Source organism: Microcaecilia unicolor, chromosome 6 (genome assembly GCF_901765095.1).
Source record: "Microcaecilia unicolor chromosome 6, aMicUni1.1, whole genome shotgun sequence".
Classification (NCBI taxonomy): domain Eukaryota; kingdom Metazoa; phylum Chordata; class Amphibia; order Gymnophiona; family Siphonopidae; genus Microcaecilia; species Microcaecilia unicolor.
The window spans coordinates 169978948-170005618 of NC_044036.1; the positions used below are offsets into that span (position 1 = coordinate 169978948).

Genomic DNA, 26671 nt, shown 5'->3' on the forward strand with positions numbered 1-26671 from the left:
AGCTCAAACGAGTGAAACCTTTTTTCCCCCGAGAGAAATATTTTGCAACTTGGTACAATCTATGGTACTAAGCCATCTAGACTACTGCAATGGTAGCTATGCGGGATGCAAAGAACAAATCATAAAGAAACTCCAAACTGCTCAAAACACAGCAGCCAGACTTATATTTGGAAAAACGAAATTCGAAAGCACCAAACCCCTACAAGAAAAACTGCACTGGCTCCCAATCAAAGAACACATCGTGTTCAAAATCTGCACCCTGGTTCACAAAATCATTTACGGAGAAGCCCCGGGATACATGACAGACCTCATAGACCTACCAACCTAAATCTCCATCACCCAAGCTGCAAAGGACTCAAATACAAATCAACCTATGCATCCAGCTTCTCCTATATAAGCACACAACTATGGAACGCAATACCAAAAGCCGTGAAAACAACATATAACCACCTGAAATTCTGGAAATTACTAAAAAGTAACTTGTTCAAAAAGGCATACCCAACTTAAATGCCTTAACCCAGCAACACAACAAAACCAAAGCTCATACTGGACATAACTTAACTCTTCTTCTCACGATTCCCCAATGTCTGTCACACATGAACTTTACTTTACCACAACCTCACTTTGTATTTGTTATAACTGGTATTGGTGATCTCCTCTACAGTACTATGTTGAGCCTGCGAATAGATGGGAAAATATGGGATACAAATGTAACAAATAAATAAATAATTTTCATCCCCCCCTACTCTCACTAGGGAAGAATTAGCTGAAAATAACATACAAAAATAATATAATATTTTCTTCAAGTACAATTGTGCATATAAACCATATTGAACATAGTTACTGTGTAAAATAATATGCAATGTAATTTATTACCTGAGTAATATTGGATAGTCCCACCAGATAAGAAACAACACACACCACAGCAATGAAGATTTCTCTTCGAGGTCGTAATAACTTTGGGAATTCATCTACCAGGGCAGTTATGAATCCTTCCACAGTACAGAACTGCAGAGATATAAAAGTGTTATATAGTATGTAAGAAATTTCAGTAACACTGACAAGTAATATATTGTGCCCTATGTAATAAAAGGGCAATTCTGTATGCCCCCTTGTGTATAAGTTCCCTTCTGACCTAACCCACCTTACATTTAAAAGTACACGAGATGTGAGCAACATCATACTAAGTCAAGGGGGAAATAATTAGACTACACTGCTATATGGGTAAACAAGGGGATCTGTTGTATCTGGTTTGTCAATAAAGTTTACTACAATCAACCTCTGGAGATTTGCCTGTTTGGTTGGCCTTCATCCCTTTCCTACTATTCTGAGTGACTAAACAAGGGAGGAAACATTCAGGAGGCAATTTTAGAAGAGCTGGCTACCATTTAAATATGTTAAAAAATTGATTTACAGTAATATGCAAAGAGTTGCTATCTCTGTGGTTTTCCCATGGGATTGGGTAGGTTTTTCCAGTGGGCTGTGTGCACTTTTCCCCAGTTGTGGGTTACAACATTTTGGGTGGATTTGAGGTAGTCCGGCGGCAGAACGGGCTGCACTTGATGGCTCTGTCTCTAGTGCTCTGTGTTCACCCTGCTGGTCAAATTTGGAGCCAGAATGAGGCTTTGTGCATCTCTCAAGCCTCATTCCGGCTGCAAATTTGACCAATAGGAGGTGAGGTGGGTGATGAGATCATGAGCTGATGATGATGACTCATCATTTCATGCTGGACTGGAGTGAGAGCCAAGCGGAGCAACAAGTGGTGTCATGAGGAGGATGGAGGCAGAGTAAGCTGAGCAGCACAAAGGTAAGGCAGTGTGACTACAGCCCAATTTTTAACACCAAAAATAGTGGACAGTGCATGCAAATCTCTCTCATGAATATTCATTGTGGACATCCTGAAAACCTGACTGGCTGGGTGCTCCCAGGACCAGGTTTGGGAGCCACTGTTATAACCTAAACCATCTATACTAAATTGTGCTTCATGCACACAGGCACAAGCAGGACTAGCACCTGGAAAAACTGTGTACTGGGTAAGGGTTACCACTGGTGTGCCACCATCCCTGTTCCCACCTGAAAATTTTTTTGTCACACTGCTTTACATCTTTATCCACTTTTTCTTTCCAGTATGTTTTTGCCATCCAACTTTTTTCTCTGCATCTTTCAGCCTTGCCTTACTTCCCTGTGTTCTTGTTTTTGAGATCCTTTGTACTTTCTGAATGCTAATATTTTTGTCCTCATTTTTTCAGCCACATTGCTGGGAAACTATGCCAGTTTCCTTTAAAACAAAAAAATAAACTTTTGTTTGCATTCTTCACATAAAGATCTGTTGATCACCTTATCTATGGCAAAGGTCCTCAAATTCAGTCCTCTAGGTCCACAATCCAGCCTGGTTTTCAGGTTTTCCGCAATGAATATGTATGATATGATTGCATGCAATGGAAGCAATGAATGCAAAAAGATCTCATACATATTCATTGTGGAAATTCTGAAATATAGGCTGGGTTGTGGAACTTGAGGATTGGATTGGAGGACCCCTGATCTGTGGACTGCATATGTGATCTTGTTAGAAGATAGGAGAGATATTCAAGGATATTTTGCTAAGTGAAACATGGGGGTGTCCCTATATTTGGAACTTAACCAGCCAGGCACAGTGGCCAAATGAGGCTGCATAAAAAGCAGGCCTATCTTTCCCCACTAAGCCATGGCTGGTTAAGTCTAAATATTGACTTAACTGGTCATGCGCTAGCCAACTTTGAAAAACCCGGATATTCAATGCTGGTTGTCGGAAATGGCCTGCATTGAATATCTGGGTTGAACACCGGCAGTGGGCAGTCAAAGCACAGCCCACCACTGGTTGAATATCGTGAGGTTTAAGGCCTGCTCATGAAAAACCTCCTAATCTCACTCCAGCTTTAAATGGTTAACTATGGCCATGTATTAACTTATGTGGCCAAAGTTACTTGCATAAATGTGTATGATGACCCCCCCCCCCCCCCCCCCCCCACACACACACACACTTATGCTGTTGGCACCACAACCAACCGCATATCAACATTTAATTGTCGACCTCTGTTATATTACCTGACTGTCAATTCCAAGCATAAGCAGCATAGAAAAGAACAATATTGCCCACAAAGGAGATATTGGTAACTGCGTCACTGCTTCAGGATAAGCTAAAAATGCTAGGCCCGGCCCTTAAAAAATTGAAAAAAAGAGGTTAGCAATAATCATATTGGAAGACATAAATATTCAGGTCAGTGTTAAAGACTTATGGGTAAATAATTAGCCAGTGATGGCCAGAGTTTTTTAGGCATCAGCATTCAATATCCTGGTAAGTACAGCTGGCTATCAGTTCTCCGGTTAAATGTGATATTTGGCAGGTAACCACATAAGATAAACTAGTCAAAGATAGGACTGTGTTTTATGTGGTCCTATTTGTCAGGTTAATTTATCTAATTAAGTTCTGAATATAGTCACTAACCCGCATAAGTGCCAACTCCTCTCCCAGACCAGTCCCCTAAATCAGTGGTTTTCAACCCAATCCTCAGGGACCACTTGAGGAATTTGCATGAGAGACATTTGAATGCAATGGAAGAAGTGCATGTTTATACATCTCATGCGTATTCATTGTAGATATCCTGAAAAACCTATTGGCTAGATAGTCCCTGAGAAAACCTCTGCCCTAATTTTGTCATGACCAGTTAGAATCCTTGAGGGCCATGAATAACTCTGGTATGTACAAATTTCTGATTTGTAAGTTTTGTGTACATAAGTGTTCTAACATTCTTTTGGCTAGGCTGGTTAATTTGTATATGTTGAATACCAGACCTGTTTGTGGCCCTCAAGGATTGGAGTTGGCCAATTGCTAAGACTGGTCTAACAACAATACAACAATACTTATTTGCATAGAATGGAGGTAGTGCATGCAAATGCATCTCATGCATATTCAATGTGGATATCCTGAAAACCTGACTGGCTAGGTGTGTCCTGAGAACTGGGTTGAGAAGCCCTGCTTTAAAGTTATCCAAAATACTCTGGTGATAGAGGATGGGAGATTGAATACCAACGTAGGAATCTGATTTTTTAGGGTTTATCATCTTTACAGTAAAGACCTTTGAATTAAACAGAATGTTCATCATTACGAATTCAAGAATAGTTTACATTTACAACTGATTTATTTATTTATTTATTTATTTGATAAATTTGTACCCCACATTTTCCCACCTATTTGCAGGCTCAATGTGGCTTACATTATATTGCAAAAGATATAGTTATGAACAGAGTAAGAGGTTTGTTCTAAATTAATATATTACTATGTAAGAATTAAGGAAGATATGTCTGTGGAATAATTTACATAACACATAATGAAAAAGAAAAAAAATATGATAATATGGCTAATATAATCAGTTTAGAGGGATTAGTAGGTGGTTTAGATATAGAATAATCAAGTTCTAAGGAGGATTCTTATTATAATTTTTTTCAAACAAGTGTGTTTTCAGTAATTTCCTGAAGTTTGTTAAGTTACATGTTATTTTTATAGTGTTTGGTAATTTGTTCCATGCTTTTGTACAGAGGTATGTGAAGGTAGATGCATGTATTGATTTGTATTTGAGTCCTCTACAATTAGGGTAGTGGAGGTTCAGGAAGGTACACGGCGAACTGTTGATTTAATGCTATTTGAAATATATCTCCCATATTAAAACTCCACTGTCAGCATATTTTTTAAACGCCAACCACAGCATTTAAACTCATACCTGGATTTTGAGTGCTCAGCTGAACCCAGATACTGGTGCCGAATATTTGAGCATGAGTCACCTGCCAGAAAATATATGGATACTAGCCAATATTCACTGCTGGTAGCTGGGTAATTATCTGACAAGTTAGGATGGCTATTTTGCTGTTCTAGCTTGTCAGATAGTTACTTGAGTAGCTGAATTATTTCTGGCTACACCCCTGACCACCCTTGTACTATCTGGATATTGCTGGGGTGGTCAATAAAGGTTTTCAATGGCATTACCTGAGTAATGTCCTGAAAAATCAGTGGCTGACCCTAGTGAGTGGCACTTATCCGAGTAAGAGTCGTCCCTACCTGGATAAGTTCAACTTTATTACTGTAATACTTAAATACGTGAAGGAATATACCAAGTTCAAAAATATTTTATAGGAAAGCATTAATTACTTCTATAACTGTAAGTATGCTGACTGTTTTTTTTTTAATTTATTTTTTTTATTCTTAGTATTTTTATTGGTTTAAAACAATATTACAGTGAACAAGTCAATACAACAGTAAACAAATTTCAAAAAGCGTGAAGGACGGGAAGGGTAAAATAAAAGGGGGGCAGAATGAAAAGCTTCTCAACATGCATCTCTAAGGTAGGTCAGTAACAAAGACTACTTATCCTTATAATGGATATATCGACATGATTTTTGAGCTAGGAACGTTTCATATTTATAAGTCTGAAATACTATATTCCACCAGTCCTGATGTGTTGCTTGCTTCAGAGACTTCCAGTGCCCAAAGACAACTTTCAAAGCTAAACCAGGCAAAGTATTCACAAGCAAGCAGTCATTGTAGCTTAACAGAGAATGAAAACACTGGTCTCTGAGCAACACATACTTGTACAACATAGGACCAGTGAAGTGAAAGACATCTGTTAAAGTAAGCCACACATCAGTCCAAAATGGTGCAAGACACACACAGTCAAAAATAAGGTGTTTGAGAGTGCCCCGCTGAGCATGGCAAGACCAGCAGAGATTGGAAATGGAAGGGGTAATGGTATGTGACCAGAGGGGCGTCCATAATGACCTGTTTTAAAGCATTCTATTTTAACTTAGCTAAGTTAAAATAGAATGCTTCTGTCTTCCCACTGCATGTTTGTTTTAAAGGCAATATTGAATGTTTTAAAGCACAGTAGCTTTCATTTGATGGGCTAAAGACACAGGTACCTGAATCTGCTACGTCTTCAATAGGTCTCTTGGTGACATGAGCCATGAAGCCAACGATGGAGAAGATAACAAATCCGGCAAACATGCTCGTGCAAGAATTTATACAGCACACGATGATGGAATCCCTGAGACAAAAGAAAACATAGATTACATTTGTCAAGCTGTTGATAATGGAAATGTTGTTTCTGTAACCACCATTTACATTGTATGGAAATATGTTCTTTCAGAAAAATTGCCAAAGAAATTTTGTTTGAATATACCTTTAAAAAAAAAAATTCAGACAGTGCACTGTATAATATCTCAAAAGTACACATGACAAGTATATATTTTTTTTCTCTCTTTCTGTCAATGAAACTTTTTCTGCAGCAGTATGTCATTTTGTGGTAATTTTATTAAACTGCACTAAGAATTGGGCTTAGGTGCTCTTATGCGGGTCTTTCCTATGCGCTAAGCCCACTTCTTGCATGGCCCAGAGAAAGGACTTTTTTCTATCTATTGAATAAAAGAACGTGCCCTAATGTTAGCATTATAAAAAAAAAAAAATCCAAAATCATATATCGAGTTCCCAGAGAAAACCCCCTACAAATGAAAAGATTATTAGAAAGGGGGGGGGGGCTAAGAGAGTTCAGTATAGGCTGACCATTCATCTGAGTTAAATTTCAGTGAGACCAGCCGTCAGGCAGCTCACTTATGAAGCTCTATACTCTCTATCAATGCCCTCCATTTATTTTTAAGTTTTTTTGCTTTATTTATATTATAAATCTTTTCTTACATATATATTTCATACAAAAGATATTAGACAGCTGTTCAGTGGGCACCCGTATATGCAAGAGAACTCACTAGTGAGAAAAAAGCAGCTCCTGTATCTTCATGGGCTAATATCAACAGTACATAAGTTCACACATATAATCAAAGCAAAGCAATATGGAGCAAACAAGAGTGAACTTATTTTAAATCATTAAATCACTGTTTTATTGAATGCTTCCAGCTTTTTGTCTCTCCCTATAGGGATTTTATTACTTTTTGCTAATGTTAGCATTAGCACACTGCCATTTTAAAAAATTACCACAGGACTACTTACCGCCTCCTATTTAGGAAGCGGTAAGGGCTCTGACATTAACAGTGTGCTAGCCAGTTAGCGCATGGTAATGTAGATGCTCTAGTTGTATTACATTTGATATACCATTTCTCTTGTGGGCAAACCAAAATGGTTTACAATGAAATTAAAACAATTTAAAAAAACAAACAAAGATACGAGGAACTCCATAATTGATAGTAAAGCTCAGATTCTCAAGACCAAACACTCAATACAATCACTAGTAAGAACGTAAAATCCAACTAAGCTGTCATCAGCATTGACTCATCAGCTATTTCTTTTCTCTTTTTCTTGTTGCGGAGATTGGTAAAAAAAAAACAAAAGACACTCTGAGGCCAGATGAAAGCACCAATTCGTTATCCGAATGACAAATTAAAAAGATAGGTTTTTGAGAGTGCTCAGAAAGATTTATATGAATCCTCCAACCTAAGATTTTGAGGAAGCGAGTTCCAGAGGGCAGGAGCAAGGAAGAAAAATGCAGGAATGTGTAGACTCCAACCTTGCCAAATCGGTATAATCAAAACCACATTTTGGACGACTTTCTCAGAAGTCTGTCGGAAGGATGTCCAAATCTCAAGGGTGCCTATTGGAGGCGTTTTTAAGGCGGGACTTGGGCGTTCCTAAAACTCGGATGTCCAGCACTAAAACTTTGATGTTTTGAGCTGGACCTGTTTTTATTACTAATAAGGCACAAAAAGGTGCCTCAAATGACCAGATGACCACTGAAGGGAATCAGGGATGACCTCCCCTTACTCCCTCAGTGGTCACTAACCCCCTCCCACCCCCCAAAAGTGTGTTGAAGAACATTACTTGCCAGCCTCAGATGTCATATTCAGGTCCATCACAGCAGCATGCAGGTCCCTGGAGTAGTTTAGTGGACGACAGACAGGTGGACCCAGGTCTATCCCCCACTACCTGTTACACTTGTGCAGGAAACTGTGAGCCCTCCAAAACCCACCAGAAACCCACTGTACCCACATATAGGTGTCCCCTTCACCCGTAAGGGCTATGGTAGTGGTGTACAGTTGGGGGTAGTGGGTTTTGGGGGGCTCAGCAAACAAGGTAAGGAGCTTTGTACCTGGGAGCATTTTATGAAGTCCACTGCTGTGCCTGCTAGGGTGCCCAATTGCTGTCCTAGCATGTCAGGGGGATGAGTCTACTAAAAATGCTGGCTCCTCCCATGTCCAAATGACTTGAATTTGGACGTTTTAGACTTGGACGTTTTTTTTTCCGACAATGGCCAAAAATCAAAGACGTCCAAATCATAAAACATCCAAATCCAAGAACGTCCATGGTATTTTCAAACACAAAACATGGACGTCCATCTTTTTTGAAAATGACCTTCTCCCCTCTTCGGAATTTGAACGTCTTTGTAAAACGTCCAAATTCTGACTTAGACGTTTCTTTTGAAAATGCCCCTCTATGTGTCTTAGTAAAAGGGCCCCTTACTGAATAATGTGGCCTTATGTACTCAGTGTACACTAGTAGGCCATAGAAATATTTGCACAGTTAAATGCATCTTTTCGATGTGTTCACTTACCTGTAAACATTGTTGTGGAATGGATTGTAACTTCCAAGAGCAATGAGTGAACCAAGACCCAAACCATAAGAGAAAAAAATCTGTGTGGCTGCATCCAACCATACCTAAAGGCATTGATAAAAACATATATATTAAGCCTATAAGCTATCTTGGACATCATTCTAGTTTCAAAATGTACATCTGAATTGCAAAGCAGTTTCTTGTCTTTTGAAGTCTCACCTCAGAATCTGAAAGTTTATTGAACTTGGGCGTTATGTAGAATAAAATACCTTCTTTTGCTCCAGGCAAGGTTACTCCACGAAAAAATAAAATAACCAACATGATGTAGGGATAAGTAGCAGAGAAATATACTACCTACAAAAAAGAAACAAAGTAGGGTTAAAGTTAATTTCAAGATGTGTGGGTTAAATGGATTATCCTCGTTTTCACTGCGGGAGGTAATTTTCAAAAGCATCTTTTGTGTGTAAGGAATGTTTACTCATGGATCATGGTTCTTCTAAAATTATGCAGCTGAATGTATGTACATAAGTGCACGTGCTGACAAGATGACATGTGCTTATACATGTGCCTTGTGCAGGTGTTCTCAGGAATATAACGTACAATTTGGGCATGTTTACACCTTGTTCAGAGTAAATGTGTGTGAGAATATTCGCATAGGCATCGTTTATAAAATTAAACCCAGTTTGACTAATAGACTGTGTTAGAATTCCTAATACCATCTGGATTTGGATTTTAGATTTATTAACTTGCTTTTTCCAAATCTGAAATCAAGGTGAGTTACCAGATATGTTATTTCTCTGCCCTGGTGGGCTCACAATCTGTTATAACTGAGGCAGTGAGAGGTAGTGGACAGTTTCTTAACCAACAGAATTGGGGTTACTTTTTAAAATGGAAATGCAATCTAAAAAAATATTTTTTTAATAAGCTTCTTTCGTGGTGGTGTAACCATTTTTAGAGGGTTGTGGTTTCATCTCGTTTGACAAAATCCTATTGGTAGATCAGAGTCATGTGAACTTTTGAGAGGGGAACTGATTTTTTTTGACTGATTCTTATTTAGACTCCATGAATGTCCATCTTGTACTATGTCTTGTTGCAAAGGATGCACATATCTGCATGAATTCTATTCACGGATACATTCTGGTGGGCTTGAGAGACAGGATGGGAGTAGAAGCAATAACTCAGTGAGTTTTTGTCATTCACTTCTGTATTTCCCAGAAGGCTACTCCCGCTCAGGAAAAGAGCCCTGGCTTCTTCCTGCCTTTTATACTTCCACTAGTTTCAGGCTGATGATCTGGCACACTCTGATTGGTCACTATGACTGTCCCTGCTCTGATTGGTTCCTGTATTATGCAAATCTACTGATTGGCCTTCTGTGTCTATATAAACCCTGTATCTATCACTCACCCTGCCCTCGGATTGCTCTCCTGTGAGACTCGGAGTTCCTCATCATTTGCTACTTCTTGGTGTTTGAACCCCTGCTAGTCTCCTGATAAAGAATCTCCTTTGCCTACCCAGACTATCTCCTATTTCTGCAAATTGTCATTGCCTGCTGATTTGGATTTGGTTCCACACCCAGTAAATTTCCTTCTACCATATCTCCAGAGTCTACTTGAACAGGATCACACCTCAAGGACACTAAAGTCCTCCCAAGGAACCACACCATCTCCAAAAGACATTACACGATGTGATACCCACAAGCGAGCCTTCTCTGGAGTGGCCTCCACGCTCTGGAATGCACTCCCTGAAAGGCTTAACACATGACTGTCTCTTCTTCAGGAGCAGGTCAAAACTTGGCTTTTCAACCAGACCTTTAATGGAAGAAGTAACTAACTTGTTAGTCTCACTCACACACACCAGGAGTGACACGGGCTGCACATTCTGCAGCAGGACATGTTTATCTGCTGCTACCCTAGCTGAGATAATATTTAATCACCTCTCTGACCTCATGTGCAACTTTCTTTAAATTTGTTCCCTTATTTTCTAACTCCTCTTAGTCTCTTACCTATCTATATGTTCCATCTTTGCTTATACCCTACATTGTCAATTAAAATGTTCTTTTACGTATTGTGTTGACATTGTAAGTAGTGTACTATTTTACACTCAAAGTCTACCAAGTGGGGATAAGATATTCCACTCATAGCACGTGAATCTTTTTACTGTTTAATCAACCCAAGACCTCAACACTACCAAGCCTGGCTATTCCGTAAGGAATATTTTATTTATTTATTTGTTGCACTTGTATCCCACATTTTCCCACCTTTTTGCAGGCTCAATGTGGCTTACAAAGCACTGTTATGGCATTGCCATACCAGGGTAGAGAATACAATTGGTGTTACAAAGAAGTCAAAGAAGACAAGAGGATCTGGTCAGGCAGTTATAACAAGATACATTCTGAGTAAAGGTAGAGAGGTGTTGTGTTCTAGATAGTTAAGGGTTTTATTGGTAGGCCTTGTTAAAGAGATAGGTTTTCAGAGATTTGCGGAAATTAATTAATTCTTTGATCATTTTCAAGTGAGTGGGGAGTGCATTCCATAATTGCTTACTCATGTAGGAAAAGCTGGTCGCATGGGTTAGTTTGTATTTCAATCCTTTACAGCTGGGGAAGTGTAGATTTAGAAAGGTGCGGGATGATCTTTTAGCATTTCTGGGTGGTAGGTCCACAAGGTCCAGCATGTAGGTCGGGGCATCTCCGTAAATGATTTTATGAACAGTCGTGCAGATCTTGAACGTGATGCGTTCTTTAAGTGGGAGCCAATGTAGTTTCTTTGTTAAGGGTTTTGCACTTTCATATTTTGTTTTGCCAAATATAAGTCTGGCTGCGGTATTTTGGGCTGTTTGAAGTTTCTTGATGGTCTGTTCTTTACATCCAGCATAGAGTGCATTGTAATAGTCCAGCCAGCTTATAATCGAAAGTAATTGCCGGCTATTTCCTGACACAAATCGGGATATGGCCGGCGATTTCGCAAAAGCGGTGAAAAGCGTATAATCGAAAGCTACATTTGTGATAGCTTCGCCGCTTTCCCTTCGCCTCGCCGGCGAAAGTTCAAAGGGGCGTGTTGGCAGCGAAGTGAAGGCGGGACATGGGCAGGCTTGGGCATGGCTACCAGATGGCCGGCTTTCGCGGATAATGGAAAAATAAAACCCGGCGATAAGCAGTATTTCGCCGGGTTTACTTGGTCCTTTTATTTTCATGACCAAGCCTCAAAAAGGTGCCCCAACTGACCAGATGACCACTGGAGGGAATGGGGGATGACCTCCCCTTACTCCTCCAGTGGTCGCCAACCCCCTCCCACACTAAAATTATTAAAATACAAACCTTTTTTGCCAGCCTTTATGCCAGCCTCAAATGTCATACCCAGCACCCTGACAGCAGTATGCAGGTCCCTGGAACAGTTGTTGTTGTTGGTTGCAGTGGACTGCAGAAAGGCAGAGCCAGCCCCCCCCCCCCCCCCACCTGTTCCACTTGTGGTGGGTAATGTTGAGCCCTCCCAAACCCCCCAAAACCCACTGTACCCACATGTAGGTGCCCCCCTTCAGCCCTTAGGGCTAGGGTAATGGTGCACACTTGTGGGCAGTGGGTTTTGGGGGGGGATTTGGGGGACTCAGCACACAAGGGAAGGGTGCTATGCACATGGAACTAATTTGGTTGTTTATAAAAGATGTTTGAAGTGCCCCCTAGGGTGCCCGGTTGGTGTCCTGGCATGTGAGAGGAACCATTGCACTACAAATGCTGGCTCCTCCCATGGCCAAATGCCTTGGATTTCGCCGGGTTTGAGATCGTCGGCAGTTTTTTCCATTATTGCGGAAAAACAAAACTGGCGATCTCAAACCCGGCGAAATCCAAGGCATTTCGCCGGCCCACACCGTATTATCGAAAAAAAAGATGGCCAACCATCTTTTTTGAAAATACGGTTCCGGCCAGCTGTTGCGCCCCCGCCAAAATAGATCACCGGCAACCTATTTCGCTGGTGACGTTCGATTATTCCCCTCCAGGTGACTTAATACCAATGATTGTACCAGGTTCTGAAAAATGGCTCTTGGGAAGAAAGGTTTTACTCTTTTGAGTTTCCACATGGAGTGGAACATTTTCTTAGTTATATTCTTTGTGTGATTTTCCAGTGTAAGATTTCGATCAATGGTAACTCCCAGAATTTTCAGACTGTTTGAGATGGGGAGGGAGAAGTTAGGAGTGGTTATGGAGGTGAATTTATTTGTGTTGTATTGTGAGGTGAGAATGAGACATTGTGTTTTTTCTGCATTCAGTTTTAGTTGAAATGCATCCACCCAGGAGTGCATGATTTGGAAGCTTTGGTTGATTTCATTGGTGATTTCCTTTAGGTCTTGTTTGAACGGGATGTAGATCGTGACATCGTCTGCATATATGTATGGATTGAGATTTAGATTGTCTAATAGTTTGGCTAGGGGTATCATCATAAGGTTAAAGAGGGTTGGTGAGAGGGGGATCCTTGGAGAACTCTGCATTCAGGTATCCATGGGGCTGATACTTGCTCTCTCTCTCTTACACTTATTAGAGAGCGCCACCACTTTTAATTGGAGCTATATTCCTATCACAGGTCTTATTCTTTTTATTATTATTTTATAGTGACAGGAGCACTCAACAGCCAATGTAAAAAAACTCAATCCTCAGAGAGAAAAAAACATTGTCTGTTAAGTCTACCTACCACATCCAAACACCCATGCTGTGAGAAAACTATCTTCTACTCTACATACTCAACATCAAACATTATCATTTCCAACAGAGGCACCAATGGCACAACATTGTATAGACAAGGGGCATACATTTGATCAACTGGGCTTCATGATCATAGAGATGATACAACAGGGCATGAGAGGAGGGATATTAAAAAATGACTGTGGCAAAAAGAACAGAAACTGATTTTTCAATATAAAACAGTATCACCGATTGGCTTTAATAGAAATGTTGAATGGAAGGCGTTCTATTAAGGCACAAGGGCCCTTTAAAACACTGTCTTGGCGAAGATTGGTTGGAACCAGGACAGCGGTGGTTTAAAACCCGCATCCATCTTGGAGCGGATAATCGCATTAACTCTTCCTGAAGTAATAAGCAAGACTCTTCCTGAAGCAGCAATTAAGATTGCAAAACAAGACGTGCTTGTAGAAGAATGAAACATAAATAATGAAAACAGAAAGTCTCAGCAGATATTAAAGGAAATAATTGGACAGCAAGGAGAAAGGCGCACCAACCGGTTGGATGGTCTGTACAGAGCTGAAATCGAGCATATGCTTAAGATAAGTACAAGACGAAGGGTGGGTGATGTGAAGGCTGTTCAATATGAAAACAGAAAACTGGAAGCAATAGAATTTGGAAATGATAATGTTTGATTTTGAGTATGTAGAGTAGAAGATAGTTTTCTCACAGCATGGGTGTTTGGATGTGTTAGGTAGACTTAACAGGCAATGTTTTTTTCTTTCTGAGAATTGAGTTTTTTTACATTGGCTGTTGAGTGCTCCTGTCACTATAGAATAATAATAAAAAGAATAAGACCTGTGATAGGACTATAGCTCCAATTAAAAGCGGTGGCGCTCTCTAATAAGTGTAAGAGAGAAAGCAAGTATTCCTTGCGGAATAGCCAGGCTTGGTAGTGTTGAGGTCTTGGGTTGATTAAACAGTAAAAAGATTCACGTGCTGTGAGTGGAATATCTTATCCCCACTTGGTAGACTTTGAGCGTAAAATATTAATAACCAGTGGTCCCCAGAAGATTAGAATTGGAATAACCAAGTAGTGTACTATGCCATACCTTGTATTGTTATTTAAATATTTTTACTGCTGCAATTGTCTATTGCTTAAGTTTGATTTATTCTTACTGTACACTGCCTTGAATGAATATCTTCAATACGGTGTAAATAAATCCTAATAAATAAATAAATAAATAATAAATACTCCTCCCTGTTGGGAATACCTTGGAACTGTGCTTGAAGTCTTAGCAGCCTCTGAGTACCCTGAGGGCTCAAAAAGAGACTGTTATAGATGAAGAAGCATATTACTGGTCCCTAGTGTTCATGAAAGTGGCCATGACATCTACTCTGAGGCAGCTGTAACTGTGTATTTATGTGCATATAGGCCAGTAAGAATAGGTGCATATGTTTTATAAATATGCAGATACCGTATTTTTCGGACTATAAGACGCACCGGACCATAAGACGCACCTAGGTTTTAGAGGAGGGAAATAGGAAAAAAAAATTTGGACTATAAGATGCACTTTTTCCCTCCTCTAAAACCTAGGTGCTCCGGTGCGTCTTGTCCGAATCCCTCCCTCCAAGTTCGGGATCGCCCTCCCTATGGTTACCTCCCCTCCCCCCGGCCCTGTCACCACCTCTCCCTTTACTCACGCGATCTTCCCTGGTTGTCTAGTGACATCGGGGCAGGAAAGAGCCCCCTCTTTCCTGCCCAGCACACTGCTCTGCATCCTCCTGTATGCTGCCTGTGATGACGGTCTTGGCGAGATTCAAAATGGCCGCCGTTGGCTCTTTCCTGCCCCGACGTCACTAGACCACCAGGGAAGATCGCGTGAGTAAGGGGAGAGGTGGTGACAGGGCCGGGGGGAGGGGAGGTAACCCTAGGGAGGGCGATCCCGAACTCGGAGGGAGGGCGGGCGGCCTGCTAAATCTCTACCTTCGGACTATAAGACGCACCCCCCATTTTCCTCCCAAATTTGGGGGGAAAAAAGTGCGTCTTATAGTCCGAACAATACGGTAAGTGCCAATCCTGCCCCTGCTCTACAGTAGATATCTAGCTTAATTTATTCATTCTTGTATCCCACTGTTATCCAAAAACAAGCTTCAGTTCAAAGTGGCTTACAATTTACATTTGGTGAGTTTACAATGGTGGTTTACAGTTGGGGTGAGGAAGGGACATCGTTAACTTGCCTATTTATTTGTAGAATTTTTTTTGAAGAGGTAAGTTTTCAGTTCTTTTCTGAACTGAAGATAGTTTATGTATTGTGTTGACATTGTAAGTAATTCTACCCACGACTGCCAGAGGCTTTAAAACTGTTGATTGCCATGGGCATTGCTCCCTCTTAGCTGAGCGGGAGTCCTTCACCTACTGTGCTACCAGTGAGGGGTGCTGTTTCACTATCATATTTTCAATAGTGAGGGATGGACAGTCTCTGCAGCACTTCAGGGAACTTTCCTATCCCTAGCAATTAAGAACACAATATTGAAACACCATGCCCCACTGGCAGCAGTGCAGTTGGTGGAGTCCCGCTCAGCTTAGAGGTAACAGTGGCTACGGGCTGAATATCAGGGGTCTATAGTGCATGTAAATTGCTTGTATGTGTATATCTCTGCTAATGAATGTGTATACAATTGATTTGACGCTTTAAAAAGTTCTATTGTGAAAAGATTTCACATTTAAAGAGCAGTCCACAGTAGAAACAGGAAGACACCCTCTATGAAAATCCAAAGGAACCAAAGCAAGATGACACGATGGCAGTCCACCAGGGAGATAAAGTTCAAGGTAATTGCTGACCTGTGAAATTGTCCATGGTGTCATCTATTTACACTGCAGTGCTGTGGAGACTTCTGATTCATTGGCTTTTGCTACTGCACTGGGAATTATTCTCAGTTTTCTCAGAGATTTGAGTTGTGTATAGTGACCCCTGAGGCATTCGGCTGCATCCACCGAAACAGGGCCCATATCGGGTCTTTTTATTTTGGTGCTCTAATAAAGCTGCTTTGAACTTTATCTCCCTAGTGGATTGTCATTGTGTCATCGTGTACTCCTGCTTTGGTACATTTAAAGAGCAAACGTGAAACAAACTGAAAAACATGCCCAAAAACTGAGAAAAATTCTTGTAAATGAATGCAAACTAAACTTTTTATTTGATGGTGCACACACCCTCTACACTGCTAACACGCTGGTATTAAAACCAACATTTGCATTATCAGAATTTTGATCTTACCTTTCCAGTCCAGCCAACCCCTTTCCAGATGCAAAAATATACTAGAACCCATGCAATTGCTAATGTAATTGCCAAAGGCCAACGGATTTGTCCTGGTTTCTCCAACCCATCTGTCATCTGATGCATGTTATGTCTGAAATCAGCAAAGAAAATGTTGATTTCATTATAATGTCCTCAAAATGTAATAATGATCTACTATTTTAGTAGTAACATTTATTGTGCTTACTCCCAAAATTCTACCACAGCACTGGTCAAATTGGTGGTATTTAGTATACTGTAATTTGAGAAACAGCGTTCAGTGTTCCAGTAGTTTCCACAGTGTTTCCAAGGAAGCACCTGTGAAAAGAAATACAAATACTTCTGAGACATGAAAACATTTCTGAGTCTAACCTCTTGACTCTCTGGCAGCACTGCATGCTACCACTGGTGGATCTGTGATCACTTCCCAGCCCTGTATAAGGGCACAAAGGGAAGGGGGGCACCACAGAGTTTTATTCCCCCCCCCTTGCTACCTCTCTGTTCCAAATGTGCTATGCTACTTGTATGTTACCATGTTACCTCTCTGTTCCAAGCATGCTATGCTACTTGTATGTTACCATGTATGTAGGTATACCGTTATCTGTTCCACGTATGCATTACCAATTGTAATTCTGTTACCCGGAAATGGCAACCGCCATTACGGCAAATGTAAGCCACATTGAGCCTGCAAATTGGTGGGAAAATGTGGGATACAAATGCTACAAATAATAAAATAATAATAATCATACCTTTAATTGTTTCACTGATGTCTGCCACACTCATATCCAACATGAATTTCAGTGTTTTTCTAATTATTATACATACATACATCTATATGTGTGATAGTTTTCTTTTGTACAATAATGATATATCTATTTCCCCCATTAATGGCCATGTTCTTTTTTGGGATCTTGCCAGGTACTTGTGACCTGGATTGGCCACTGTTGGAAACAGGATGCTGGCCTTGATGGACCTTTGGTCTGTCCCAGCACGGGAATATTTATGTACTTATGTACTCAGCACTTATTGAGTCTTAATGTCTTGTCAGTTTAGCAATGGAAGGGCCAGGGGGCACCCTTGTTGGATTCTGCTTAGGGCATCAGTTGGCCTAAATCCAGCCCTGTCACTTCCTGAACCTGACTTCTCCTCTTCAGGCTGCTCTGAGATTAAGAATGCTACTGAAGTAATATTCATAGCCCTCTGCTAAGAACAAATTCACTTTCTTTGTGAAATGATGACACTTAGGGCCAGTTAAATAAAGGGTTTGACTCCATTCTGTATTCTAAAATACATGTGAGGTGGACATCCATTTGTGAAGTACTGACTGGGACATATGCATTTTGAGTAAGATGTACTTTCTAAAATGCCCTTCACACGTCTTACTTTTCTCATGATAACATTGTCATTCCAAAATAAACTGGGCAGAACCTTTAATGTCTGTTTTTGGTTTGTTTTGTGTCTGTGCCCAATGATGATATAAAGGTAGCTAAATCCATGTGCTAACTCACAGGAAACAGCCCAAGACTACATAACCCTTGTACTTGAAGGCCACAAGCTGGCCAGATATCTAGGCCATCCACGATCAATATGGCAGCTAGGCCTGAGGTTGCATCTGCCTTCATCAGTCTATAATCTTTATTACCATTTTAACACTCAAGAACTAAATATCTGACAGATGCACTGCATTTTAACTCTAATTACCCTTGGACATTAATGTAATAATGGATTCTTAAAAATATATTGTGAACAAGAATGTTTTCAAAGTATTAAAGCACTATAAGAGAAACCAAGCCATCATACCGTAGTAAATGAATTGTAGAGGTAATATATGGCCCATGCTATGATCACAATGTAGTATATATTTAACCAAAATGACAATACAACAGCAGCCAATCCTACACCTAGAGAAAAGGATACAAAAGAGGTGAACGGTCAAGTGTGGTCAAGTGTGGTACATGGCATTAACCTTTTCCTTAAAACAAAAATAGTAGAGTTAGGAGCAGGAACTATAAAAATACACGTCAATTCTTCCAAAATATGACCACATAAGTGTTATCAATGATAATCACATTTTCGTATGATTAACAGTCTACCGCACTTCTTTAATAAAATGATGTAAATGCTAAAAGAAGACTTTCATTATGACCGCTTTGCTTCTTCTGTGGTAGAGACATCCAGACCAAGTCCAGCTGCCTCAGTTGGTGTATTTTAAATACTAGCTACAGCAGTAAAAATAATCTGGATATTCAGTGCCAGTATCTAGATTTTGTCTGGCACTGAATATCCAGGTAGAGTGACAAACCGCTGTGCTTTCTGGATAGTGCTGATATCCAAACAAGGCAGATAATCGAATAATGTTAGTGCAGCAATATTTATTTCTTAACATTGCCCTTTTACAAAAGGCATGGTAGGCTCTACATGTGTGCAGTGTGTGCCAAAAAGAGACTACTGTCATGCTAGCGCCCCCCTGGTGGTAATTTCAGATTTGGTGAATACCCATACCGCCGGGGCAAATTCTTTTTTATTTCTTACCACGTGCGGCATTTCCAGCATTAATCAGCAATTGGCACACGCTGACCATTCACTGCATGAATGGCGCATGAGCCCTTGCCGCTAGATCAATGGGTAGCGTTAAGGGCTCAGGCCGTAAATAGGCATGCACTGGTTTCAATTTTACCGCAGGCCCTTTTCCCAGCCCATTGAAGAAAAGCCCTTGTTCCCAGATGAGGTTAAAACTGGCCCAGTGCGTGCCAAAAACACACACCACAGGCCATGTTTTCACCGTGGCTTAGTAAAAGCACCCCTTTATCTATATAGTTATCCAATTAGTGGTCTAACAGAATAAGTGCTGGCTCTGCCCTCACACCAGCCTGGCACAATCCAGATAGACCAAATGTCAGAAGAGAAGCAACCAGTGGCCATCAAATAAAAGAAGTTTATTTAATAAAAGCAACCTTTGGTGGCGAAGTGTGCTTATATTGTTCTACCATACAGACATTCTAGTAAGAGCCCAACACGTTTTGGCTGTGGACTGCCTGCATCAGGGACACATTTTGTCCTTGTAATAGGGACACATAGAGGGGGATAATCGAACAGGGACGACCATCTCTAAGGGCGCCCATCTCTAAGGAGGGCGCCGCGAAGGGGCAGGGCAACCCGTATTATCGAAACAAGATGAGCGTCCATCTTTCGTTTCGATAATATGGTCGGGGACGCCCAAATCTCAACATTTAGGTCGACCTAAGAGATGGTCGACCTAAATGTTGAGATCGCCGACCTTAGAGATGGGCGACCTCGGTTTTCGCCGATAATGGAAACCGAGGATGCCCATCTCTAAAACAACCAAATCCAAGCCCTTTGGTTGTGGGAGGAGCCAGCATTCGTAGTGCACTGGTCCCCCTCACATGCCAGGAAACCAACCGGGCACCTTATGGAGCACTGCAGTGGACTTCAGAAATTGCTCCCAGGTGCATAGCTCCCTTACCTTGGGTGCTGAGCCCCCCAAAACCCACTCCCCACAACTGTACACCACTACCATAGCCCTTAGGGATGAAGGGGGGCACCTAGATGTGGGTACAGTGGGTTTGTGGTGGGTTTTGGAGGGCTCACATTTACCAGCACAAGTGTAACATGTGGGGGGATGGGCCTGAGTCCGCCTGCCTGAAGTGCACTGCACCCACTAAAATCTTATCCAGGGACCTGCATACTGTTGTCATGGAGCTGGGTATGACATTTGAGGCTGGCATAGAGGCTGGAAAAAATGTTTTGAAATTTGTTTTTTGAGTGGGAGGGGGTTGGTGACCAATGGGGGAGTAAGGGGAGATCATCCCTCATTTCCTCCGTTGGTCATCTGGTCAGTTCGGGCACCTTTTCGAGGCTTGGTTATGAAAAAAATGTACCAAGTAAAGTCGTCCAAATGCTCGTCAGGGACGCCCTTCTTTTTTCCATTATCGGCCGAGGACGCCCATCTCTTAAGCACGCCTCGTCCCGCCTTCGGTAAGCTGCCGACACGCCCCCTGGAACTTTGGTAGTTCCTGCGACAGAAAGCAGTTGAGGACGCCCAAAATTGGCTTTCGATTATGCCGATTTGGGCGACCTTGGGAGAAGGATGCCCATCTCCCGATTTGTGTCGAAAGATGGGCGCCCTTCTCTTTCGATTATGCCCATAATAACATACCTATAATTCTCCCTTTTACTTATTTATTTTTCATTTATTTATTTATTTTACATGTTTTTTACATATTGAGGGGTCCTTTTACTGTCGCATTACAGAATGGACTGCAGTATGACTAGCACGTGGGTTTCTCACATGCTGATCCACTTTTAGTGCAGCAATAAAATGGCCACATTTTCTATTTCCCCTATTAATGGCCATGTGCTAATTTCTCTGTTTACTAGTTGGCAAGGACTCATACGCTAACCATGCACTAATCAGTTAACATGTGGAGATGCAACTGCACTAACCAATTAGTGCTGGGCACTACTACTCTCTGCCTCCAACATGCCCCCAGTGCTAAAAAAATATTTTCTATTTTTAGCACATGGGAAGCACATGCCAGTCTGAAAACTAGTGCGGGTAGCCTGAGTATGCCCCGCAGTAGTAGATTTTAATCTGTGGTAAGCATGCGTTATTGCTTACGCAGCTTAGTAAAAGGACCCTATAGTGTGTTACTTTTAATGTGCATGTGTCCACTCTTTTTATGAGTCTTTTGATGGCCAGGGGCATGTTGGGGCATTCCAAAAAGTTGCTTGTGGATTTGTAGTTGGGTGCCTGCAATTACACCTGCATTTAGAAGGTGTAAGTATGGCACCCAAAAGATAGGCGCAGGATCTGCGCTGAATGCTATTCTATAAAGGGTGATCTTTAGTTTACTTTACCATATTTCATTCACACCTCAAGAGGTTCGGAGCGGATTACCGAGTAAAGAGATCAACAATATTACATTGGGATGTCAGTTTCATAGCAGACTATAGAGCAGGTTAGATAAGGACATAAGAGTACCCATACTGGGTCAGACCAGTGGTCCATCTAGCCCAGTATCCTGTTTTCCAAACAATGGCCAAGCCAGGTCACAAGTACCTGGCAGAAATCCAAATCATGGCAACACTCCATACTACAAATCACAGGGCAAGCAGTTACTTCCCATGTCTGTCTCAATAGCAGACTATGGATTTTTCTCCAGGAATTTGTCCAAACCTTTTTTAAACCCAGATACGCTAACTGCCTCCTCCGGCAAAGAGTTCCAGAGCTTACTATTGGTTGAGTGAAAAAATATTTCCTCCTATTGTTTTAAAAGTATTTACATGTAACTTCCTCGAGTGTCCCCTAGTCTTTGTACTTTTGGAACAAATAAAAAATCGATTTACTTTTACTCGTTCTACACTGCTCAGGATTTTGTTAGTGGTTGGAAAGTCAGTTCCATTTCACTGGAGCCTCGGTTACTTATTACGGACAGTGTTATCTGGTGGGAAATATATTTACTTTGTCTAATACAAAAGGAACAGGTACAGGAAGACAGTTTTACAAAGAGTCTGGCAGTATGTATTTCTTGAATAAGACAGATTTTAAGGCTTTATGGAACTGGTTGTAGAGGTTGATGTGGAACATTGGTGTTGGTAGGGAGTTCCAGAATTTGGCAGCTTGGTACGAGAATAAGTTTGAGAAAAGTCTCTTTAGAGAAAATTCTTTGTAGAATGGGAAGAATAGTTTAAGAGAGTTTCTTGCCCCATAGCTTGAGTGTAGAGTTGAGATTAGAGAAAACATGTATTGTGGAGCATAACCCTGAAAGATTTTGAAGACAGAACAGCAGAGTTTAAAGATAATTCTGGCCTCTACAGGCAGCCAGTGTAGCTGGGTATATAGATGAGAGACCCTGTTGAATTTTTTCAGGCCATAGATAAGTTTTGTGGCTGTGTTTTATGTTGTCTGTAGTTTGCATATCAGATTTTTAGGACAGTTTAACTAGATTATAAAGTTTGGTTACAATCAGAACTTGTACTATGAATCAGCACCACTTATTGAATTCCCCCTTTGTCACCAAAGGTTACTTTTTTTAAAATAAACTTCTTTTATTTGATGCCCACTGGTTGGTTCTTTTGGCTGCTTTTCTTCTGACATTTGGACTTTAGCTGTGGCTTTTTTGTGCATTTATTTTTTTTTTTTAATATCCAGATAGTGCCAGGGTGGTCAGTAATATTGCTGCTGAAAGCCACCAGGTAGCTGCAGCCAGCAGCATTTGTCCAATAGCAGAACCTGTTATCCAGATAAAGCCATATGAATTTTGATCCACTTCTTTTTATAGTTCAAAAACTGTATATGATGTAAGTGTTTAATAAATTACAGTGCAGGCAGCTACAAGATTCTCAATTACTATCAAATCAAAGATAAAAGAGCAAGCTAAGTTTTATTAAAATCAGAAGTCCGACATGGCCACGTTTCGCCACACAGAGGCTGCGTCAGGGGCTTAACTTTCCACTATCAAGGTCCCTAAAGGCACATACACCTGATAGCAGCTGAAAGCAGAAATCTGTAGCAGCAGAGTTAATATTCCAGTGTCAGCCACAGCTGAAACACATGGACATAGGAGAAGGAACTGGGAGGCGAAACGTGGTCATGTCAGGCATCTGATTTTAATAAAGCTATATTTGCTCTTTTATCTTCAGTCTGCTCTGTTGGTTGGATGACTGTTTACATGCGGATCTAAGCCTCTGTTGTCCTTTCATTTACTATCAAAACTGGTGGATGGACATTGAACAGCTCTATATAAAGTGATAAAGATGACCTAGGACCAACTGCAGGCATCCGACCAGAGAGCACCTCCCATGTTTTAGCAGACTGTACAAACCAGACTGTGAAGAGAGCTACTGAATTATATAGTCAATGAATCAGCTTAATTGTATGACTAGATCTGTCATGCATATGTTGAATTCAATGGAAGATAACAAAGAACATACCTTTAAACATCGGAGCAAGTTTCCAAACTCCAAGACCTCCTATAGATGTATACTGACCAAGGCTACACTCCAAAATAAACAGGGGAACGCCAGCAAAAATCAGAGTTAGGAAATATGGAACCAAGAATGCACCTAATAGCAATATAGTAAAAAGGGTGTTGAAATCAAAATATGCAGAAGTTCATGCACCAGCAAATTTGTAAAACATTGTTGATTCTTATTATCTACAACAAGAAACTGTAAAAAAGAACCTCCTAAACCAAGTCATTTTCAGTGGAACAAAGACACTTTGCCGAACTGTACTGACATGAAGCCTATGGGGGCAATTCTATAACTGGACGCCCCCCTGTTGGGCACCCCAATGCTGCATGGGGGGACACCTATTCTATAGTGGCATCTGTGTGCATAGATACTGTTATAGAATAGTGGTGTAAACCCACACTGGGTGAACTGAGCAGATACAAAAGGAGACGAGCCACCCTTTGCGAAGACAAACACAACAGAAAAAGAAAGTAGGGATGGACCGCATTTCCCAACAATGGAGAGAAGAGACACTATAAGTCAAGTAATATCAATTTAAGCCAATAGTTGTCTGTTAACTCCAATTAACAGCCAATTATGATATTGGCATAAATTTGGGCATACAGGTTTGTAGAATCCAGGGGTAAGAGGGTAATTGTATAAGAGTGTCTAGAGTTTTATTTGGTGGCATAAATGCTGCCAAAGGGGTGAGAGGAAGGAAGGCAGGCAGGCAAGAAGGGTGCCTAGTGGCCTGCAATTCTAGAACAGCTCTTCTGAGACTGCCCTAGTATAAAATGATGTATATCCATGCCAGCAATATCTGGAAAGATTAAAGTTGGTCCTGACTCCTTTCTCTACTGTATGGGGCCATCTAAAAAATTTTGATTGGGGTCCCAGAATTTGAATTTGCATGACTGTTTTTATTTTGTTAAATCTTTTTTTATTACTTTAAATATCACAAAACAGGAAACATCCAGAATAATATAAAATTTCAATTCAACCATAAATAAAATGGAGGAAACCTTAAATTAACACTGAGTACAAATAAATAATGAAAGTTCATTTTCTGTTTCCAATCACCGGGGGGGGGGGGGGGGGGGGTGATTTTGATCCTTATAGTTCCTTCCCCCTTGAAATCAAGTAACCCAAATCCACCAGACCCTAACTACCCAGAACTCCCCCTTTAGTACCCCCACTCCTCTTCCTCATCCTATCCACTCCTTAAACCCCAAAAGTATAACAACAGGGATGTGTACTCTAGCCAACTATCAATCCCACAATACAACTACAGTCCTAGAAAGGGTCATATAGGTAGATTGTTCAAAATAGAACTTGTTCTCGCATTGAGTCTAGATAGCTAAAAAGCACTTCCGCTACTTTAATCTTTGCATCCATAGCTTCCCATAACATAAATGTATGACTTGATTCCTCCATTACCAAAAAGATGGGGTTGTTGAATCCATTGTTGAAACATATTTTTCCTACTAAGGTGACTTTCTGCACTAATAACTTGTGAATTTTAGTTTTAGCTCCCAACTCTCCTCCACAGGTCAATATTATATTCTCAAAAGTATCACTAATTTGGGATGTTAACATGCCATTTAAATAAGTGATAACATTTCCACAAAATATCTGAATTTGAGGGCAATCTTATAATGCATTTACTCTACATATAATACAAACTGGGGAATCCTCTATTTGAGCTTTAAACGCTTTCGCCTGAGAAAGGTAAGCTATGTGAAGTATTCTGTATTGGCTTTTCCAATGGTCAGCACTGTGTACCACCAGCGGAATTTCTTTAACCAACTTCCTAAATCTAGAATCCCCAGAGGATAACTCAATTTTCTTTCCCAAACTTGTTGTAACAGGCCATAATCCTTCAGCATCCCCAAATCCTGAACAGCGTTATGTAAACCAGAAATAGATCATTTATTATCCAGATCCACAGATAAAAGGACCCAAAGTTTATCTCCAATGGGGCACTGGAAATTGAGAATCCCCAGTGATATGATATAATGTGATAACTGACCATAAGCAAATTGAGCGTACCTATAATTTTGAATATGTTGAGTGAGATCCCGAAAAGATTTGAATCTACCTGTGTCTGACAATAAATGCTCTATAATGGTGAAACCAGCACATTTCCATTGTTTAAAAGTCACTCCTTCCAAACCCAGGAAAACAGCTACATTTCCCCGAATGAGCAATTGCAAAGTAATATCTAAGCAGCCTCCCTGAGTCCCTACCAAATCCCTTCAAATCTCCCATAGTTGTCGTGGCAAACATCTCTGCTTTAACACTATTGGCAACTGCTTATGTGGTGTATGGAGAAGGTAGTTGAAATGCCAGGGAACTAAAAAAATTCCTGCTCAAGATCTAATGGAGTATAATTCTGTGTTCGTATCAATCTTTTAAGTGATGAGCTAAACAAGCCTGATTGTAGTGGTGAAATCTGGCAAGCCCAAAACGCCCATTTTCCTGCCAACAGATAAAAAGGAAAAGCATAATTTAGATTTCTTTGCTCCCCAGAAAAAGTTCCCTATTAAACTTGACAGTTTTTTCAAGTATTGCCCTAAAAGATGGATAGGTAGGATTTGAAAATCATAAAGTCATTTAGGAAAAACAGATATTTGGAATAGGCTGATACGACCACTAAGATATTTCCAATTTCCTAACTGATGTTCAGTCATTTCCATTAGATGGTTAACATTAAGAGGGATTAATCTAAATAACAAACTGAAGCTTGTAGGATATCGCTCTGTTCATCAACTAATCAAATATTAAGATATTTATTTATTTATTGCAATTGTATCCCACATTTCTCCACATCTTTGCAGGCTCAATGTGGCTTACATTATGCCGTAATGGCAAGTACCACTACAAATGTCTACAGATATCTACAAATGTCGATGTTTAATGTTCTTAGTATCGGAGGAAAAGCCTCAAATAAATACTAGGACACTCCTTTGTCAATCTTTAAATCGACCTTAAGGAGGCCCGCGCAGAATGAGGATGTGTGTAGTCCCTATTCAAAGGTATTAGAACTCTCCATATATCCAGTAAATCTAACAATTTATTCCTCTAGAGAAGTGAGAAGCCTCCCCCACCTTACCATTTGGTCTATCCAGGGCTAGATCAGCTATTAT

At 40.6% G+C, this 26671-nt stretch overlaps 1 protein-coding gene across 1 annotated transcript in view; it reads right to left on the reverse strand.

Annotated features, from left to right (window-relative positions):
* The window catches only part of SLC6A1 (solute carrier family 6 member 1), a 154560-nt gene that overhangs the window by 26096 nt on the left and 101793 nt on the right, over window positions 1-26671 (reverse strand). Inside the window, exons 3-11 of the mRNA XM_030205802.1 lie at window positions 23505-23636; window positions 18351-18451; window positions 16759-16868; window positions 16533-16665; window positions 8805-8939; window positions 8586-8689; window positions 5950-6074; window positions 3085-3197; window positions 877-1008 (exon numbers count right to left, since the gene is read on the reverse strand). Coding sequence (XP_030061662.1) covers window positions 877-1008; window positions 3085-3197; window positions 5950-6074; window positions 8586-8689; window positions 8805-8939; window positions 16533-16665; window positions 16759-16868; window positions 18351-18451; window positions 23505-23636 — 1085 coding nt within the window. The remainder of the gene's footprint in view (window positions 1-876; window positions 1009-3084; window positions 3198-5949; window positions 6075-8585; window positions 8690-8804; window positions 8940-16532; window positions 16666-16758; window positions 16869-18350; window positions 18452-23504; window positions 23637-26671) is intronic.